General features: G+C 42.6%; 1 protein-coding gene across 1 annotated transcript; it reads right to left on the bottom strand.

Moving 5' to 3' along the window:
- Window positions 1–226: 226 nt before the first annotated feature.
- Window positions 227–15400, bottom strand: nyx (nyctalopin). The gene is made up of 5 exons (XM_021597971.3): window positions 15216–15400; window positions 14564–14628; window positions 10215–10501; window positions 3558–3862; window positions 227–2666 (listed from the first exon to the last, which is right to left on the bottom strand). Exons 2-5 carry the CDS (start codon window positions 14583–14585, stop codon window positions 1835–1837), a joined length of 1446 nt encoding a protein of 481 aa, XP_021453646.1. The 5' UTR covers window positions 14586–14628; window positions 15216–15400; the 3' UTR covers window positions 227–1834.
- Window positions 15401–19073: the final 3673 nt, after the last annotated feature.

The raw sequence follows: 19073 nt of genomic DNA, 5'->3' as shown, positions 1-19073 counted from the left end.
ACACACACACACACACACACACACACACACACACACACACACACACACACACACACACACACACACACACTCTGGTGTACTCACACTTATCATGATGTTTATTCAGGTTCACAAGCAGCGTCTCTCAATAATCAGTCATTCTACTTTAATGATCACGGTCAGACCACACCATCACCCTCCTCATCCAGTTCCCTAGTGGTTCAGTCCAAATACAAAAATGGAGAAATATAATCTCAGCAGTTTATAGTTTAAAAAATAACACCAACATTAATACATTAAATAAATACATTAATGCATTATATAATACATGGTAATAATACATAAAGTAAATCTAATATGACACCATGGCCTTGCAGCGTCCAGCCCATCCCAGGAGTTTGTCGCCCATATAGACCTCATCTCACATTAACAGCAGATTCACCATGACTTCACCGGGTGGGTTGACGTTTCCACTCGGCTAAAAGGACATCCTTATCAGATCAGGGTCAGAGTTCAAACTGTTGGAAGTAAATCTAAGACCTAGATTAGATCCGTAGCGTGAAAGATCGGCGCTATAGGGGTGATTGAAATTAAGAGACAATGTGCACTGTATATGTCGACTCAATCGGATAATGACCTTTACACTTTCATTGTGCTATAACAAGGCTCTTCCTCGAAACAGATTGAATCTAAGCCCTAAATAATGTGTAGGAGTAAGGTTGTGTGTTAAGGGTTTAGTAGACATCGCTCTGTGAAGGAGTAAGGTCAATATTAATCATTATATTATGCCAACGAACACCATTTAACTAAATCACTGGTTTGGCAAGCAGCATTTAGCAAACATTGTGGTCATAGGAAACATATGTTTCTATACATATCAAATCATGGATAGTTGTACCTATTTAAATAGAAAGATTGGTGTTAATATGCACACCCATATGCAAAATTGCATATTTACTGTGCACAGAGACTGTGTATGAAATGTATGCTGCGTCATCAATAGTACAAATCTAATGCAAAAAGGGAGTGCTTTGATAGTCCATTGATACATTGTCATGTGACAGTCAACACAGTACTGTCGATCATCCCAAAGAATGCAGTTCATTCTGTCTTGTTTGATCATGTTCCCTATTGACTGAACAACATGCTGTATAAACATAAGGGAAATCAGGTCCACATAAGAGGCAAAACGTAATGATAAACTCCCTCCATTACATTGTGCTAGACTAGACAGAGGCTTACAAGGCAAAGAGGAGCACGCTGTAAGAAGATTAATGCATGAAAAGCTGAACATTCTACATTTACTGAGTTGAACGATTAAAACAAGAAGAATGAGAGAATATAAAGGCGCTGATGACTTGACCTGTCAGCTTTTACACATTTACATAAATTAGAATCATGTTTATTAATGTTACAGGGAACGCATTCGTGTTTTAAATATTATATCATATGAATGCTATCATTCATTAGAGAATGTTATGTAACACAAGGAAGGTATTGAAATCTAAACCATTGCAATAATCCATGGTTTCATGGACATTCTGCATAGTACATGACAAATCTGTGCTGTCAAATATCAAGCAGTTCAGTGTTTTACATGAGCCACCCTCTCAGTTCAGCCTGTAGCCATGTGATCTGAACCTGTTGTATTACTTGATCCTTTCATTTTGAAAGGATGAACAACAAACAAATGTGAGTTTTCATCAGCAGGAAACTCACACGCTCCACAAGACTTCATTGGACAGTCAGATACTCAAACAAGATTGACTTGTCTGTAGCGTCCTTCATTCTAAACAGCTTTCCTCTCAATGGGGGAAGAAATCACCCAATTTTACGAAACATATTCTTCCATCTCTCAGGTCCCAGTCACATGCCCAAACAGGAAATCCACATCCGATTGGCCAATTGTCATCCAGAAGACACACCACATCACCAACAATGAGACCAGTGATTGGTTGACGTCTGCCCCTTTGATCCCAGCGCTGAGTCCCTCTGCGGGGTCCAGCAGAGTTCCGTTCCTCAGGCTCTCCGTCCCGTTCCCCACCTCTTCCCTGAGCTCCTGCTGGAGCAGCTTGGAGATCAGGCTGTTGAAACGGTTCTCCGTGGTCGAGAGGATCTCCGAAGACATTGTGGTCAGGTTCAGCTCCCCCGGATCCAGACACGACCCATTCACCCTGGCGAAGACTACCTCGCTCAGATCCAGGCCGACCACGGAGGACGGGGAGGCGCAGGGGATGTCCCGGACCAATTTATAACTCTCCATCCACTCCTTAAGATACTCCAGAGAGCAGTCACATTCCCAGGGGTTCCTGAAGAGGTAGAGGCGTCCGATGAAGTAGACAGGCTGGAAGACAGGGAAGGGCAGGGAACTAAGGTTGTTGCTGTTGAGGTGGAGGGTGATCAGACTGGTCAGGTTCTCAAAGGAGCCCTCCTCGATATAGACCAGGCGGTTGCGGTCCAGGTAGAGGACCTCCAGCTCCACCAGGTCGCTGAACCAGGTCTTGGAGATGTTGGTGAACTGGTTGCCCCCCAGGTTGAGCATCTTGAGGCGGCTAAGGCCCTTGAAGGCCACCCGAGGCAGCTCAGACAGCAGGTTGTCGTTGAGGTAGAAGTTCTCCAGGCGCATGAGGTCCTGAAAGGACTGGTCGTGGATCACGTTGATGCGGTTCTCCTGGAGGTTCAGGTACCTGACGGGTTTTGGGAAATGAGAAGTGTGATTATGCACATCTAAAAATAACAGGACAATGAATTATCCAGACAAAGAGAGAAAGAAATGTCGGCTCAATGTTCTCTGCTCACCAAGAAGTTTGTCAAAAATCTAATCAAATCAAATTGTATTAGTCACATGCGCCGAATACAACAGGTGTAGTAGACCTTACAGTGACATGCTTACTTACGAGCCCCTAACCAACAATGCAGTTTTAAAAAATACGGATAAGAATAAGATATAAAGAGTAATTAAAGAGCAGCAGTAATTAAACAATACAGTAGCGGCAACACAAAATAAGTTTAAAAAATAAGTTACAAACAACACAAATAATTTTTTTTTTTTTTAAACAATAGTTTGGGGACACGTAAAAACGTCAGCCTTCTTCTCCGGCGCCGATAAGATAATGCCAGTTATAATGTTTTGACATTATTTTGTCTTTGCACCAATTTGGCTTCAAAGGTTTTATAACTGTACAAATTTAATAAAGATCAACATGGTTGAAATGTTTAAAGAACTTCTTGCCAAAAGCAGCCAACAGTGAACAGAGTCTGCCTTTCCTTTCTCTTTCTCTCTCTCTGAGTTACAGCTTGCTACCTACCTGAGGTTCCCCAGGCCTAGGAGAGAGTTACAGCTTGCTACCTACCTGAGGTTCCCCAGGCCTAGGAGAGAGTTACAGCTTGCTACCTACCTGAGGTTCCCCAGGCCTAGGAGAGAGTTACAGCTTGCTACCTACCTGAGGTTCCCCAGGCCTAGGAGAGAGTTACAGCTTGCTACCTACCTGAGGTTCCCCAGGCCTAGGAGAGAGTTACAGCTTGCTACCTACCTGAGGTTCCCCAGGCCTAGGAGAGAGTTACAGCTTGCTACCTACCTGAGGTTCCCCAGGCCTAGGAGAGAGGTATATGCCACCGCCTCGATCTTGTTCCGCTCCAAGTAGACGTGGGTCAGGTTCTCCATCCCGCGGAACGCTCCGGGAATCCTTCGAAAGTTGTTCTGGAAGCAGAACAGTTCCTTCAGAGCATAATTTTCTAGAAAGATCCGGTCGGGCATGTTGAAGAGGTTACAGTCGGCCACGTCCAGTCGGACCAGGCGTTTGAGCCCGGTGAAGGTGCGGGTGTGGAGGTAACGGATGTACTCGTTGTGGGCCATCTTCAGTTCCACTAGGTTGGGCAGACCCTAGAGAATGATCAGAATAATACATGTGTTAGTAGTATATTAATCATATATTCTACACACTCCAAACTGTTCACGTACAGCAGTAAGAGAAGTCAAAACATGATCAATAATACTGAAAAAATTAAATCAACCAAATGCTCAGTATATCAGGAAAAGGACATCATCTCAAGCAAAAAGACAACTTGTAATCTTGATTGTAATGGATCTCTTTTTGATTGTGTGTTTGTTAGGTGTGAGTGTATAGTACATGTACAGTATGTCACCGATGTTGTTTCTTTGTATCTGACCTGTAACCAAACATTTCCACCTACCATTGACATTTTACTAATTTAGCTGACTCTCTTATTCTTTAGCAAACTCTCTTTAAGATAGCTATGTGAACCAACTACATATCACAGTCGTGGTAAGTACATTTTCCCTCAATAAAATAGTTACTGGCAAAGTACTAGGAGAAAAGGACAAGTGCAGTTTTTATTACATTTTTGGGAATACAACAGTCAAGATGTTGCTGCTGACTAGTGGTGGAAAAAATACCCAATTTTCATAGTTGAGTAAAAGTTAAGATACCTTCATAGAAAATGACTCAAGTAAAAGAGAAAGTCACCCAGTAAAATACTACTTGAGTAAAAGTCTGAAAGTATTTGGTTGTAATTGCTAAAATATACTTCAGTATCAAAAGTTAAACTTAACGTATAAATAATTAGAAATTCCTTATGTTAAGCAAACCAGACAGAATCATTTGTTTTTGTTTTTACAGATAACCAGGGACACACTCCAACACTCAGACATCATTTACAGATAGCCAGGGACACACTCCAACACTCAGACATCATTTACAGATAGCCAGGGACACACTCCAACACTCAGACATCATTTACAGATATCCAGGGACACACTCCAACACTCAGACATCATTTACAGATAGCCAGGGACACACTCCAACACTCAGATATCATTTACAGATAGCCAGGGACACACTCCAACACTCAGACATCATTTACAGATAGCCAGGGACACACTCCAACACTCAGACATCATTTACAGATATCCAGGGACACACTCCAACACTCAGACATCATTTACAGATAGCCAGGGACACACTCCAACACTCAGACATCATTTACAGATATCCAGGGACACACTCCAACACTCAGACATCATTTACAGATAGCCAGGGACACACTCCAACACTCAGACATCATTTACAGATATCCAGGGACACACTCCAACACTCAGACATCATTTACAGATAGCCAGGGACACACTCCAACACTCAGACATCATTTACAGATAGCCAGGGACACACTCCAACACTCAGATATCATTTACAGATAACCAGGGACACACTCCAACACTCAGATATCATTTACAGATAGCCAGGGACACACTCCAACACTCAGACATCATTTACAGATATCCAGGGGCACACTCCAACACTCAGACATCATTTACAGATATCCAGGGACACACTCCAACACTCAGATATCATTTACAGATAACCAGGGACACACTCCAACACTCAGACATCATTTACAGATAGCCAGGGACACACTCCAACACTCAGACATCATTTACAGATAGCCAGGGGCACACTCCAACACTCAGACATCATTTACAGATATCCAGGGACACACTCCAACACTCAGACATCATTTACAGATAGCCAGGGACACACTCCAACACTCAGACATGATTTACAGATATCCAGGGACACACTCCAACACTCAGACATCATTTACAGATATCCAGGGACACACTCCAACACTCAGACATCATTTACAGATATCCAGGGACACACTCCAACACTCAGACATCATTTACAGATAGCCAGGGACACACTCCAACACTCAGACATCATTTACAGATATCCAGGGGCACACTCCAACACTCAGACATGATTTACAGATATCCAGGGACACACTCCAACACTCAGACATCATTTACAGATATCCAGGGACACACTCCAACACTCAGACATCATTTACAGATAGCCAGGGACACACTCCAACACTCAGACATCATTTACAGATATCCAGGGACACACTCCAACACTCAGACATCATTTACAGATAACCAGGGACACACTCCAACACTCAGACATAATTTACAGATATCCAGGGACACACTCCAACACTCAGACATCATTTACAGATATCCAGGGACACACTCCAACACTCAGACATGATTTACAGATAGCCAGGGACACACTCCAACACTCAGACATCATTTACAGATATCCAGGGACACACTCCAACACTCAGACATCATTTACAGATATCCAGGGACACACTCCAACACTCAGATATCATTTACAGATAACCAGGGACACACTCCAACACTCAGATATCATTTACAGATAACCAGGGACACACTCCAACACTCAGACATCATTTACAGATATCCAGGGACACACTCCAACACTCAGACATCATTTACAGATAGCCAGGGACACACTCCAACACTCAGACATCATTTACAGATATCCAGGGACACACTCCAACACTCAGACATCATTTACAGATATCCAGGGACACACTCCAACACTCAGACATGATTTACAGATATCCAGGGACACACTCCAACACTCAGACATCATTTACAGATATCCAGGGACACACTCCAACACTCAGACATCATTTACAGATAGCCAGGGACACACTCCAACACTCAGACATCATTTACAGATATCCAGGGACACACTCCAACACTCAGACATCATTTACAGATATCCAGGGACACACTCCAACACTCAGACATCATTTACAGATAGCCAGGGACACACTCCAACACTCAGACATGATTTACAGATATCCAGGGACACACTCCAACACTCAGACATCATTTACAGATATCCAGGGACACACTCCAACACTCAGACATCATTTACAGATAGCCAGGGGCACACTCCAACACTCAGACATCATTTACAGATAGCCAGGGACACACTCCAACACTCAGACATCATTTACAGATAGCCAGGGGCACACTCCAACACTCAGACATCATTTACAGATATCCAGGGACACACTCCAACACTCAGACATCATTTACAGATAGCCAGGGACACACTCCAACACTCAGACATCATTTACAGATAGCCAGGGACACACTCCAACACTCAGACATCATTTACAGATATCCAGGGACACACTCCAACACTCAGACATCATTTACAGATATCCAGGGACACACTCCAACACTCAGACATCATTTACAGATATCCAGGGACACACTCCAACACTCAGACATCATTTACAGATAGCCAGGGACACACTCCAACACTCAGACATCATTTACAGATATCCAGGGACACACTCCAACACACAGACATCATTTACAGATAACCAGGGACACACTCCAACACTCAGACATCATTTACAGATATCCAGGGACACACTCCAACACTCAGACATCATTTACAGATATCCAGGGACACACTCCAACACTCAGACATCATTTACAGATATCCAGGGACACACTCCAACACACAGACATCATTTACAGATATCCAGGGACACACTCCAACACTCAGACATAATTTACAGATACCCAGGGACACACTCCAACACTCAGACATCATTTACAGATATCCAGGGACACACTCCAACACTCAGACATCATTTACAGATAACCAGGGACACACTCCAACACTCAGACATCATTTACAGATATCCAGGGACACACTCCAACACACAGACATCATTTACAGATATCCAGGGACACACTCCAACACTCAGACATCATTTACAGATATCCAGGGACACACTCCAACACTCAGACATCATTTACAGATATCCAGGGACACACTCCAACACTCAGACATCATTTACAGATAACCAGGGACACACTCCAACACTCAGATATCATTTACAGATAACCAGGGACACACTCCAACACTCAGACATCATTTACAGATAGCCAGGGACACACTCCAACACTCAGACATCATTTACAGATAGCCAGGGGCACACTCCAACACTCAGACATCATTTACAGATAGCCAGGGGCACACTCCAACACTCAGATATCATTTACAGATAACCAGGGACACACTCCAACACTCAGACATAATTTACAGATATCCAGGGACACACTCCAACACTCAGATATCATTTACAGATATCCAGGGACACACTCCAACACTCAGATATCATTTACAGATAGCCAGGGACACACTCCAACACTCAGACATCATTTACAGATATCCAGGGACACACTCCAACACTCAGACATCATTTACAGATATCCAGGGACACACTCCAACACTCAGACATCATTTACAGATAGCCAGGGACACACTCCAACACTCAGACATCATTTACAGATATCCAGGGACACACTCCAACACTCAGATATCATTTACAGATAACCAGGGACACACTCCAACACTCAGACATCATTTACAGATATCCAGGGACACACTCCAACACTCAGATATCATTTACAGATATCCAGGGACACACTCCAACACTCAGATATCATTTACAGATAGCCAGGGACACACTCCAACACTCAGACATCATTTACCGATATCCAGGGACACACTCCAACACTCAGACATCATTTACAGATATCCAGGGACACACTCCAACACTCAGACATCATTTACAGATAGCCAGGGACACACTCCAACACTCAGACATCATTTACAGATATCCAGGGACACACTCCAACACTCAGACATCATTTACAGATATCCAGGGACACACTCCAACACTCAGACATCATTTACAGATATCCAGGGACACACTCCAACACTCAGACATCATTTACAGATATCCAGGGACACACTCCAACACTCAGACATCATTTACAGATAGCCAGGGACACACTCCAACACTCAGACATCATTTACAGATATCCAGGGACACACTCCAACACTCAGACATCATTTACAGATATCCAGGGACACACTCCAACACTCAGACATCATTTACAGATATCCAGGGACACACTCCAACACTCAGACATCATTTACAGATAGCCAGGGACACACTCCAACACTCAGACATCATTTACAGATAGCCAGGGACACACTCCAACACTCAGACATAATTTACAGATATCCAGGGACACACTCCAACACTCAGACATCATTTACAGATATCCAGGGACACACTCCAACACTCAGACATCATTTACAGATAGCCAGGGGCACACTCCAACACTCAGACATCATTTACAGATATCCAGGGACACACTCCAACACTCAGACATCATTTACAGATAGCCAGGGGCACACTCCAACACTCAGATATCATTTACAGATAGCCAGGGACACACTCCAACACTCAGACATCATTTACAGATAGCCAGGGACACACTCCAACACTCAGACATAATTTACAGATATCCAGGGACACACTCCAACACACAGACATCATTTACAGATAGCCAGGGACACACTCCAACACTCAAACATCATTTACAGATAGCCAGGGACACACTCCAACACTCAGACATCATTTACAGATAGCCAGGGACACACTCCAACACTCAGACATGATTTACAGATATCCAGGGACACACTCCAACACTCAGACATCATTTACAGATAGCCAGGGACACACTCCAACACTCAGACATCATTTACAGATAGCCAGGGACACACTCCAACACTCAGACATCATTTACAGATATCCAGGGACACACTCCAACACACAGACATAATTTACAGATAGCCAGGGACACACTCCAACACTCAGACATCATTTACAGATACCCAGGGACACACTCCAACACTCAGACATAATTTACAGATATCCAGGGACACACTCCAACACTCAGACATCATTTACAGATATCCAGGGACACACTCCAACACACAGACATCATTTACAGATAGCCAGGGGCACACTCCAACACTCAGACATCATTTACAGATAGCCAGGGGCACACTCCAACACTCAGACATCATTTACAGATAGCCAGGGACACACTCCAACACTCAGACATCATTTACAGATAGCCAGGGACACACTCCAACACTCAGACATCATTTACAGATACCCAGGGACACACTCCAACACTCAGACATCATTTACAAACGAAGCATGTGTTTAGTGAGTCCGCTAGATCAGAGGCAGTAGGGATGACCAGGGATGTTCTCTTTAATTGTGTGAATTAGACCATTTTCCTGTCCTGCTAAGCATTCAAAATGGAACGAGTACTTTTGTTTGTCAGGGAAAATGTATGGAGTAAAAAATACATTATTTTCTTTTAGGAATGTTGTGAAGTAAAAGTAAAAGTTGTCCAAATATAATTATTAAAGTAAAGTACAGATACCCCAAAAAATACTTAAGTAGTACTTTCAAGTATTTTTACTTAAGCACTTTACACCACTGCTGCTGACCTTGAAGGCCCCAGGGGTGATGAAGGAGATGTTGTTGTGGTCCAGGGACAGGGACCTGAGAGACGGCAGGGTACCAAAGGCCCTCTCAGACAGGAACTTCAGGCTGTTCTTGTCCAGGTTGATGGAGGACGCCTCACAAGGGAACTCCCGGGGCAGGTCGGGTAGGCCAGAGCGGTCACACAACACACTGCAGCTCTTCTCCAGCGTGCACGTGCAAGAGGCTGGGCAGGAACGTGCGCACGCCCACAGAGCCAGCGCAGCCTGGGGAAACAGGCACAGGACAGAGACTAGAGGGAGGATAAGAGGATAAGAGAGAGAGGAAGAAATAGGAGAAAATAGGAGAGATACATATGGAGGAGTGATGGCGATAGAGGGGAAGGTAAGAGAAAGAGAAAGCAGAGGTTTGTTTATATTTACAAAGATCTTTTTCTCAAAATGATAAATTGCCCAAAATGTCTGAAAATGAATCCGACAGACGGATGGCAGAGAAGGATTGGTTAATACTGCAGTGCAGATGAGAGGGGATTTCACAGACCTGATCTGAAAGTTTTAGGATTACGACTTTCATTCAGTAACCCTAACCTTATGTTACACAACGCAGATGTTGCAAAACAAACCATTTCACTGATTAACAGATACATACTGCATATCAGACTTCACCTTTTGCTTACATTCATCTCACCAAGTAGGAGTATTTTGAGGGTGGATTCTAATAAACATAGTGCATAGGTAGTGCATAGGTAGTGCATAGGTAGTGCATAGGTTTATACAGTGGTTATAAACATCAGCTTTTTATTAGAGATACTTTTACTGAAGGAAGACTAGGACTAGATCGCTCCTAAAGCTCAGAAAGAAGTTGGCATCTGCTTACTAAGGCCCAGCGATCATAATTATTATAATCATTATAATTATCGACAAGTGAAAATCCCCACTACAGTGTATATTAGAATCACGTTGTAGAGGGGATATGATCTGCAATGTTCCCTCTGCCCAGATTAAAGTGGTGTTGTGAGTAAATGTGTACCAGGGCACAGGGTGGAGATAGGGATGATTTGATAAGGGAGTCACAGAGCACAGTGGCCTGACAGCTAGGCCTGTTCTCAGGGTTCTAGCATCATGCCAAACCAGACCGCAGTCAAGTCAAATAATGATGTGATTAAGACAGAGCAACTCAGATTAGGGATGAGTTAATACAACAATAGGACTGGGATTTTACCCTCTCATCCAGCTACAGTAAGACTGCTGGGAGTTTAACGGCAGATTTTAATTTGATCAATCAATAAAATCTCTCCAGATTAAGGGCCACTGTTCAATCAAACCCAGTATCCAGGGTTTTTGTGGGGGGTTTGGGGGGCATGTTTGGATTAACAAAGGCTTGTTTGGATTAATGGACTGGAAATAGAATAGGCATCTAATAATAGTCTGAAAATAGATGGACTGGAATTAGTGGACTGGATATAGAATGGGCATCTAATGTTGGTCTGTTGTATATCTATTAGAATAATGTAACGTGATTCAAGAGAAAACGTTCAGCGCATGAGGATCATCAGTAGGCATTTCAATAAGAAATGTGAAACGTGTGAGAACATTGTTTTTTGGATTCATATGCTCAACCACACAATGTTTACAATGTAAAATGAAAAGAAACTCCAGAGCATGTATAGCCTACCATTTTATGACTCATTCCTAAAGCTGTGCCTGGCTGTGTTACTGACATGTCACCATAGGCTTTTCTAGCCTCTTTTCCATGCACATTAACCTCCAAACCCTCCAAACCTCCATGGATCATTTAGCTATTTCACTTTAAATTTTAAGACCCCTGTAGGTATCATAAAAAATATATACAAAAATAATTTGATAAAATATAGAATTTGGCCTTTACTAATATAGTTCACTGAAACTATTCAAATTACACATTCATAAATGGCAATGCAGAGAGTCAAAAATTAAATAATAAGGAATACGTTTTTAAAGTGTCTGTACTATCTCTAGGATTTTTTTTTTTTTTTTAAACCTGGAAATATATATATTTTTTTGTGACACATATTTAATCCCTTTTTTTCAATGGCACAAAACTAATTCCGTACATCTTTTAAACGGGTTACCTTCAGGAAAGTCTTGTGGGGGTCATAGAGTAAACCTTTCCATGGAGGGGTCATTTTCTTTTTGGAGGCCAAACCGTTTTGTTTTTTTCGTGAGAAGACCGATTTTCGGGATGTCTCCTGCTCTGACCAACAGCTCTGTAGCTCCGCCACTTTCTACAGCAGATGTTTTTTTTTGTTTGGGCTGCATCTCAATCCACCACAGATCCGGAAGGGTGATATAGATGGATGCAGTATATTGAGATGTAGCCCATACCCAAAAAAAACAGATGTCTATTGTTTAAACAGATGGATTTTGATGGGGATTTTTCTATTATGTTAATTGATTGATGTGCGTCAATGGACTCTTAAGGAGGGGGCGATCTGGGATTGATACATACATTTTTGGGCTTTAAAATGAATTATATCTTGAAGAACATAACTTATAAATGCCTCGTGAGCTTAGTTCAACATTCTTACTCCATCACAACCTAAAATATAAGTTGGTTTATATACTCCATTGCAACAGCCTTGGTTTCTCAAATGCCTGGTTCACCAACTACTTCTCTGATAGAGTTCAGTGTATCAAATCAGATGGCCTGTTGTCCAGACCTCTGGCAGTCTCTATGGGGGTGCCACAGGGTTCAATTCTCGGGCCCGACTCTTTTCTCTGTATGCATCAATGATGTCGCTCTTGCTGCTGGTGATTCTCTGATCCACCTCTACGCAGACGACACCAATATGTATACTTCTGGCCCTTCTTTGGACACTGTGTTAACAAACCTTCTGATGAGCTTCAATGCCATACAACTCTCCTTCCGTGGCCTCCAACTGCTCTTAAATGCAAGTAAAACTAAATGCATGCTGTTCAACCGATCACTGCCTGCACCTCCCCGCCCGCCCAGCATCAGCACTCTGCACGGTTCTGACTTAGAATATGTGGACAACTACAAATACCTAGGTGTCTGGTTAGACTGTAAACTCTCCTTCCAGACTCACATTAAGCGTCTCCAATCCAAAATTAAATCTAGAATCGGCTTCCTATTTTGCAACAAAGCATCCTTCACTCTTGTTGCCAAACATACCCTTGTAAAACTGACTATCCTATCGATCCTTGACTTCGGTGATGTCATTTACAAAATAGCTTCCAACACTCTACTTAGCAAATTGGATGTAGTCTATCACAGAGCCATCCATTTTGTCACCAAAGCCCCATATACTACCCACCACTGCGACCTGTATGCTCTCGTTGGCTGGCCCTCGCTTCATATTCGTCACCAAGCCCACTGGCTCCAGGCCATCTATAAGTCTTTGCTAGGTAAAGCCCCGCCTTATCTCAGCTCACTGGTCACCATAGCAGCACCCACCCGTAGCACGTGCTCCAGCAGCTATATTTCACTGGTCATCCCCAAAGCCAACTCCTCCTTTGGCCGCCTTTCCTTCCAGTTCTCTGCTGCCAACGACTGGAACGAATTGCAAAAATCACTGAAGCTGAAGTCTTATATCTCCCTCACTAACTTTAAGCATCAGCTGTCAGAGCAGCTTACTGATCATTGCACCTGTTCACAGCCCATTTGTAAATAGCCCACCCAACTACCTCATCCCCATATATATATATATATATATTTTTTTTTTGCTCCTTTGCACCTCAGTATCTCTACTTGCACATTCAACTTCTGCACATCTATCACTGCAGTGTTTAATTATTAAATTGTAATTATTTGCCACTATGGCCTATTTATTGCCTTGCCTCCCTAATCTTACTACATTTGCACACACTGTATATAGATTTTTCTGTTGTGTTATTGACTGTACGTTTGTTTACTCCATGTGTAACTCTGTGTTGTTGTTTGTGTCACACTGCTTTGCTTTATCTTGGCCAAGTCACAGTTGTAAATGAGAACTTGTTCTCAACTCGCCTACCTGGTTAAATAAAGGTGAAATAATAATAATAAAATCTATCTATCTATCTAAAATCTACGTATGAATTTGGGAGTGGTTATATTTCTCCAGCCCCATCCATCAGCTGTTTACCAAGAAAGTGGAGGGGTGTGCGCTTTGTCGTTGTTTGAATCCCAGATTGCCACTTTAAACATACCCACAACTTCTTATTGAGTTATCTTAGTATTTTAATAGAGCCAATCACTGATCTGACATGACTGTATGTAGCTATGTTTGTTTTTCCATCCATCCACACTTTCTAAGTATTCAAACAGGTCGTCAGAAACAGTGAATAACAGACAGTGTCGATATGAGTGAGAGACTGACCTGTGAAAGCAATGAGAATCATCCCTGCAGTCTCTCATCTGGGACATGACAGGATTAAAGAAGATCTGAAACCACACACACAATTCTGTTAAAACACATCAACACTGTATCAGGTTAGATCTGCTTATGACGCTTAGAGATGTTGCTGCGTACGAATATGTTAATATTGTTATATACATGGAGCAATCTAAAAGTTGTGTTGTTCATAGAATTACAGTCATCTTATTATAATGTTTAAATATAAAATATGTATTTACAAATGTGAATAAATACATGAACTAATACAATTATTCACAAACAGTTTACTAATAGTTAACAAAATATCTATTCATTTCATATTGGCAGTTTACAAGCAGTGTTCCAAAAAAACAGGTTGGCATTTTAGTAAAGGGCAAGAGAAACAGCATTAAAATAGATAACAATTCAAATCAAATCAAATCAACACAAGACCCTTCAAAAGTTACAAAACACAAACAATGAAACTATTTTTAAGGACATTTTGCATTATAACATCAACATGGAGGCAAACCAAAATGACGTTTGGAAATTCTGCGAATAAATAGTGACAACACACTTATATATAATTCTGTCATAATTCTGTCAGGACTGTAAAAAGTATTAAAATACCATAAAACACACAATGTGTTCTTACCTGTCAATCATGTCTGACACTTGTGTCCATGTGTGATCCAGGTGTGCTCCTATCCATCCATCTGTCTGTCTGTCCGTCCATCCTGCCGGTCAGTCAGCAGAGATCCCTCCCACATACTGAACAGGCGAACAGGTCCTGTCTGACGGAGGCAGTGTGTGTGTGCGTCTGGGAGTGCAAGTATATGCGGATATATTTGCATGAATGTGTGTGTTTGATAAGTGTGAGTACACCAGTGTGTGTGTGTGTGTGTGTGTGTGTGTGTGTGTGTGTGTGTGTGTGTGTGTGTGTGTGTGTGTGTGTGTGTGTGTGTGTGTGTGTGTGTGTGTGTGTTCCTGCACTTAAACCACAGCAACCCCCACCGTCATTAAAACCTGTGTGCGTGCATATTATTCATGTGTGTACTTATCCAGTCAGCATGTGCTTATGTCTGCTTCATCACTAACTACACACCACACACACATTCCCAAAAGCCATCTCTTAATGGCAAATCCCCTGGAAGGAGAGAGAGATTGAGGGATGGATGGAGAAACGGAGGGATGGATGGAGAGACAGGGATTAACAGAGGGGTAAAGCAGTACTCTACGCTAACAGCACAGCCAGGCCTGTAACCCAGCAGCACGCAGCACAACTCAGATTACACTACGAGCTCAAATCTGCAAATTTATATCCACAACCACTTCAGTTCATCAAGGAGAACAAGTTGTCAAATCTAGGCTTCCTATTCGTCCAGAACATCCAGGAAAATCGGCCAGCATGCTTTCCACCTCTTTTAACCTAAGAGGTCAGAGGTCATCAATCAGTGCGGATGCTCCTAAAGAGGCTCTTAACCACCAATTTGGGGTCAGATTACCCCAACTCAAATCCCATGCTTCTGGCATGTGGATGTATTACCAGTAGATTCCACTCACTGGGCACACCACGTCATTTCAACGTGAACCATCAGATCCTCCTCTCCACCCTCTCGGGGTTGGGCATCTCAGGCTCTACACACTCCTGGATTGCATCCTACCTGGCAGGTGGCTCCTACCAGGCGGTGTGGAGAGGATCTGTGTCTGCACCACCCTGGTGCTTGTCTACGAAGCAGCAAGGGGAAATGTCCCTCCTTACCTTCAGACTCAAACCCTACATCCCAACCCGAGCACTCTGTTCCACCACCTCTGGTCTCTCACCACCCCACCCCTACGGGAGCGCAGCTCTCACTCAGTCCAGTCAAAGCTCTTCTCTGTCACAGAGAAAGTCAGAACAGTGGAGTCCCTTCCCATCTTCCAAAAACATCTGAAAACATACTTCTTTCAAGAGTATCTTAAAAAACGCTCAGTAACATCAAAATGTGGCCGTGTTACTAATTTTAATGTTGAACGTTACATTAGATTTTACTGTAAAATAGCCTTAGCTTTAAGCTATTCACTGTATTACAAAAATAATAATGAATTGTGTTTGGTTGACAAGGCAACCAAATATAAACATTTAAAGGAGATGTAACTACTGCTTGGATAGTTCCATCTGAGAAACTGGCTTAGATGGACTTTTAACTTGTATTTTTGGTTGAGTTGGAGACAAGTTAATAGGCTATTTATTGTGGGACTAAATCAAATCAAACTTTATATGCACTTTAAATAACGTTTGATTTAGTCCTATACTTCAACTTTGCTTTTTGGTAGAGATGAAGACGTGAATCCAACATATCAATTATACATTTGTAGACCAACTGAAATTAAAGCCAGACTAAGTCAGTGGCACAGATGGAACTATCCAGGCAGAAGATCTCCTTAAAATGTCAATATGTGGTTGTGTTGACAACCAGACAAGATTCAATCTCACTGAATATTATTATGTTTGAAGTCAACCAGATCTTGAAACCCTAGGCCTATTGTATGGTCTATTTGTAGTTGAATTCTGATCTTAATTTTAACAATAGCTGTTGATGACTTTGCAAATGTTATTTAATACACTTAACAAAAATACAAGCACAGCATGTAAAGTGTTGGTCTCATGAGTTGAAATAAAAGATCCCAGAAGTGTTCACTCAGATTTTGGGCACAAATTTGCTTCATCCCTGTTAGTGAGCATGTCTCCTTTGCCATTGCCAAGATAATCCATCCAACTGACAGTTGTGGCATATGAAGAAGCTGATTAAACAGCATGATCATTACACAGGTGCACCCTGTGTTGGGGACAATAAAAGGTCACACTAAAATGTACAGTTCTGTCACACAACACAATGCCACAGATGTCTCAAGTTTTGAGACAGCGTGCAATTGGCATACTGGCTGCAGGAATGTCCACCAGAGCTGTTGCCAGAGAATTGAATGTTCATTTTCCTACCATAAACTGCCTCCAATGTCGTTTTAGAGAATTTGGAAGTAAGTCCAACCGGCCTCACAACCGCAGACGTGTGGGCGAGTGGTTTGCTGATGTCAATGTGGTGAACAGAGTGCCCCATGGTGGTGGTGGAGTTATGTTATGGGCAGGCATAAACTACAGACAATGAACACTATTGCATTTTATCAATGGCAATTTAAATGCAGAGATACCGTGACGAGATCCTGAGGCCCATTGTCATGCCATTCATCCACCACCATCACCTCATGTTTCAGCATGATAAAGCACGGCCCCATGTCTCAAGGATCTGTACACAATTACTGGAAGCTTACAATGTCCCAGTTCTCCCATGGCCTGCACACAAACTGTGCCACTAGAGATTCTGGGTGTAGAGTCCAGGCTCTGTCGCAGCAAGCCGCGACCGGGAGACCCATGGGGCGGCACACAATTGGCCCAGCATCGTCCGGGTTAGGCCGGCAGGGATGTCCTTCGCGCAGTGGTGACTCCTGTGGTGGGCCGGGCGCAGTGCCCGTTGACAGTCGCCAGGTGTACAATGTTTCCTCCAACACATTGGTGCGGCTGGCTTACGGGTTAAGTGGGCATTGTATCATTGAGCATGTTTGGGATGCTCTGGATCAACGTGTATGACAGCTTTTTCCAGTTCCGGCCAATATCCATCATCTTCACACAGCCATTGAGGAGTGGGACAACATTCCACAGGCCACAATCAACAGCCTGACCAACTCTTATGTAGAGACGTGTCGTGCTGCACGAGGAAAATGGTCACACCAGATACGGACCGGTTTTCTGATCCAAGCCCCAACAGATTCATATCTGTATTCCGAGCCATGTGAAATTCATAGATTAGGGTTTAAATTTCAATTGACTGATTTCCCTGTGTACTTATCCAGTCAGCGTGTGCTTGTGTCTGCTTCATCATTAACTAGACCACACACACACATTCCCAAAAGCCCATCTCTTAATGGCAAATCCCCTGGAAGAGAGAGACAGAGGGAACAGTAATTCAGGAAAATGGTATGCTGTGTTTATGTTTGTATTCAGTGTATTTAATTAAGTGGATATCCCTCAATTCTCACTAAATATCATTACTAAGCAGGGCTGAGCTTGGTTAAAACTCTGGATGAGAGACAAAAAGGTATCTATAGATGATTTTAAATTCAGCATTTTATACAAGTTTAGTCTATGTAAATTGGTTACCATGACAATCCTGTAGTTGAAATGTCAACCTTCAAAACAAATTGCTGACTTTCTTCAAATTCAGTGTATTGTCCCACATACATTCCATTGACAAATTAGGCCAAAATAACATTGAGTCAACTAGTTTGTGCCCAGTGACTTGATCACATCCCGTTTTAGTAGGCACAAAACAGGACGAATGTGTTTGAGAAACAGGGCCAAGGGATTCGCCCAATCTTAAATTGTACCGTGCAAAACATTTGGCTAATTTGTGCACTACAGAACACGACCTTGATTTGACAAAGGCATACAGGAAATCAAAATAAGACAAGTGACAGG

This window comes from Oncorhynchus mykiss, chromosome 3 (assembly GCF_057628025.1).
Source record: "Oncorhynchus mykiss isolate SJ-2025 chromosome 3, ASM5762802v1, whole genome shotgun sequence".
In the NCBI taxonomy this organism is placed as follows: Eukaryota; Metazoa; Chordata; class Actinopteri; order Salmoniformes; family Salmonidae; genus Oncorhynchus; species Oncorhynchus mykiss.
The sequence above is the reverse complement of the archived record's forward strand: the minus strand, read 5'-3'. Positions and strand labels throughout refer to the sequence as shown.